Source organism: Sinocyclocheilus grahami, unplaced genomic scaffold (genome assembly GCF_001515645.1).
Source record: "Sinocyclocheilus grahami isolate Dianchi unplaced genomic scaffold, SAMN03320097.WGS_v1.1 scaffold177.1, whole genome shotgun sequence".
In the NCBI taxonomy this organism is placed as follows: domain Eukaryota; kingdom Metazoa; phylum Chordata; class Actinopteri; order Cypriniformes; family Cyprinidae; genus Sinocyclocheilus; species Sinocyclocheilus grahami.
Window position 1 is genome coordinate 339165 of NW_015505356.1, and position 3626 is coordinate 342790.

Below are 3626 nucleotides of genomic sequence, written 5' to 3' on the forward strand. Positions count from 1 at the left end.
TAAAGCAGCCAAAATAACCTAATAACCCAGCTGCTGTGATGACTGCTAATCAAAGAACAAAAGAAAAAAGAGCTTTAAAGATCCATCTATATTTAATTTAGAATCTAGTGTTTGATAACTTTATTCAATTTCTGTATATTTCCTACTTGCTGAAGTGCACAGGTAGCTAAATCTGACATTTATTATAATGGGTTTATGTGAAGATTGTTTTAAATTAGAAGTTGTTATTTTTTAAAGTCTAATGAATGTTAAAATTGATAGCTCTCAATTATACTGTAATTTTGAATGGCTAGTCAATGGTTAAATATTAGGGGGAAAAAACTATTTCTTAGAGACATCGGTAGTATTGGTATCAGTGATACTTGCCTTCAGTCATTAAAAAAAGATGCCATTAAACAAATATTAATAATATACTGTCTTTGTTATTTCTACATTCATTTGAAGATTGAATGTGAAATTATTGCAATATAAAAGTATATTGAAAAACTTTAATGTTAGGTGGGATTAATCGCAATTAATTTCAGAAACAATGTGCAATTAATTAGTGATTTTTTTAATCAATTGACAGCACAAGTCATTTTATATGTAATAGACTTACATTAGTGTTCAAAAGATTGGGGCCAATAAGATTTTTTTTACACATCTTTGAAAGAAGTCTCTTATGCTCACCAGGGCTGCATTTATTTGATCAAAAATACAGTAAAAACGGTAATATTGTGAAATATTATTATTATTATTTTGTAATAATAATACATAAATTAATACAAAATAACTGTTTTCTATTTTAATATATTTGAAAAATGTACTTTATTCCTGTGATGGCAAAGCTGAATTTTCAGCAGCAATCCATTTTTTTAAGATTCTTTGATTAATAGAAATTTCAAAAGAACAGCATTTGAAATAGAAATATTTTGTAACAGTATAAATGTCACTTTTGATCAATTTACAGGGTTCGTACGGTCATGAAAAACCTAGAAAAGTCATGGAATTTTAAAACACCAATTTCCAGGCCTGGAAAAGTTTTGGAAAAATAAATAAACCCAGAAAGTTTTGGAAAAGTTATTGAAATCTATTTCACAAAACTCTGTATAATAGTATTGTTTAATCAGGTCCAAGGCTCTAAAGCACAGCTTGTTGCATTTAAGCACCAAAAATACACACAAAATGACACCAAAATTGCCATCCTGGCCACACAGTTAAATAAATGATAATATTCAGTGATGTGAAATGTGGAGTAAGGTCTGGCGCAGTTGCAGCTTGTACTTATTACTAAAACAAGAAAGCAAACGAGTAGCATTAATAGTCATTCATTTTAGTTAACATATGCTATGATAATTTGAACAGATTTTTATTCTTATTGTAAAATAATGGAACATTTAGGTCATGAATATTGTCTCAAAAGTCATGGAAAAGTCATGGAAATGTATTGGTAAAAATGTGTACGAAACCTGAATTTAATGCATTTTTGATAATAAATGAAAGTATTAAAAAATTAACTCCAGTCTTTTCAACTGTAAAGTATATTTGCTTGAAATTAAACTCCAAAATATTACATGGCATTACAGTACCGTAGTAATGTCTATTTAGGTGATTTTTGTTTTTTCCTTTTTAAAAAAAACTAAATGTTTAAGTGTAAAAATATTGTATGCAATCCTTTAAGAATATTCCTCGTATTTTCTACATTAAGTTCTTAGTTCCAGAGTAGTATTTTTACAGTTTTAACAATCATAATCAAACCATTTTCAGAAAAGTCCACATGCTTGTTGCTCAGTTGATGTTCTGTCATGTCTAAGCATGTTGTAATTTCTGTAATGTTTCCTGTTGCAGTTGCACACAGCTGACATTGGAGGTCAGGGCACTACCTCAGAAGTGGTTCAGTCTATCATGAGGATCATCCAGAGCGGTGGCCCCCTCACCACTGAGATCTAAACGGAGTCAGCATTACTCCACCACTTTGGTACTGAGCACTTCTTGCACATGATCTCTTTTGCCATTCAGTCCAGGAGCAACAAGCCTGAGTTATTGTAAATGCCATTTCCTGTTTGATAGGGCTGTTAATGTCTTAACTTTTTTTTTGTAATATGGCACATCCATCTAAGTGTTCTTTGTTCTATCTGTGATTTTTGATGCAGTTCTGGCTTCCACTAATATCTTTTCCCCTCCATTTTTCTTTCAGACACATCAGCTTCTTAAGGACATCTGCACTTCATTTGATGTCTTAGTAACATTGCTTTCACTTGAGACGAGAGATTTATTCTTGAATCCAGCAGCCTTTATGGGGATCAGGGGTGGAGATGGTGTCACATGAAATACAACATACTTCAGCATTGTGATTGTGGTGTTTCTTGGGCATAGTGGTCTTTCCATGGGAACTGCAGTGTTTTTAGATTTATCATATTGTATCTAAAAGGTTGTATTAATGTTATGCTAATACAGTATTTATGATGAGGGTCTTGCGTTGGATTTGTGTTTCTGCTGCTCGGTTGCATTCCACGTTTTATCCATTCTTCCCATGTTATCCTCAAGCACAACTTATTCATTTTGGGTTTATATCTTTTGTGTTTACTTTAATGACCCTGAACAAATCTCCAACTGTCCATTTACATAATTCTACTTGTAGGAACTACAGCATTTTACTTGTTTATCTGCCTTAAACAGTTGGGTGTTTAAATGGACTTCATATTATGGATATCCATGAGATGATATTTTACTTGAGGCTTTATGCTGTGCTATTATTTACAATTGATACTTAATGTTGGTCTCATGTTGCATCAGTTAGTTTGGACATTTATGTTCCTGTATTGTCTTTTGATATGCAGCATTTGATAAGTCTGGACTGTCATCTTTTGAGTTAAACATGCACATTTTCCATCATGTCATGCAGTTTCTTTGATTAGCATAATTATTATATTGTAAAGCATGGTTCTCAACCTTTTTGACACCAAGGCTTCCATTGTCAGTTTCTACCTGATAAAATATATTAAAGCTTCGCATACCCAAGATATCTACTGATTGGCTTCATCACTCTGTCTCCTCTCCACCAATAAGCTGGTGTGTGGTGGGCATTCTGGCGCACTATGGCTGCCGTTGCATCATCCAGGTGGATGCTGCACACTGGTGGTGGATGAGGAGATACCCCCTGACAATGTAAAGCGCTTTGAGTGCCTAGAAAAGCGCTATATAAATGTAATTAATTATTATTATTATTATTAACTACACTGAACAAAATTATAAACGCAACACTTTTGTTTTTGCCTCCATTTTTCATGAGCTGAACTCAAAGATCTCAGACTTTTTCTATTTACACAAAAGGCCTATTTCTCTTAAATATTGTTCACAAATTTGTCTAAATCTGTGTTAGTGAGCACTTCTCCTTTGCCGAGATAACCCCCAATACACTCCCCGGACCCCCCAATACAGTAAAACTGCACATTTTAGCATGACCTTTTATTGTGGCCAGCCTAAGGCACACCTGTGCAATAATCATGCTGTCTAATCAGCATCTTGATATGCCACACCTGTGAGGTGGATGGATTATTTCGGCAAAGGAGAAGTGCTCACTAACACAGATTTAGACAGATTTGTGAACAATATTTGAGAGAAATAGGCCTTTTGTGTACATAGAA

General features: G+C 33.4%; 1 protein-coding gene across 1 annotated transcript in view; it reads left to right on the forward strand.

The window, feature by feature from the left end:
- Nucleotides 1-3025, forward strand: part of LOC107593912 (isocitrate dehydrogenase [NAD] subunit gamma, mitochondrial-like) — a 20794-nt gene extending 17769 nt beyond the window's left edge. Inside the window, exons 13-14 of the mRNA XM_016283799.1 lie at nt 1828-1957; nt 2177-3025. Of these exons, the coding sequence (XP_016139285.1) occupies nt 1828-1929 (102 nt within the window). The 3' untranslated portion in view covers nt 1930-1957; nt 2177-3025. The remainder of the gene's footprint in view (nt 1-1827; nt 1958-2176) is intronic.
- The last annotated feature ends 601 nt before the right edge of the window (nt 3026-3626 follow it).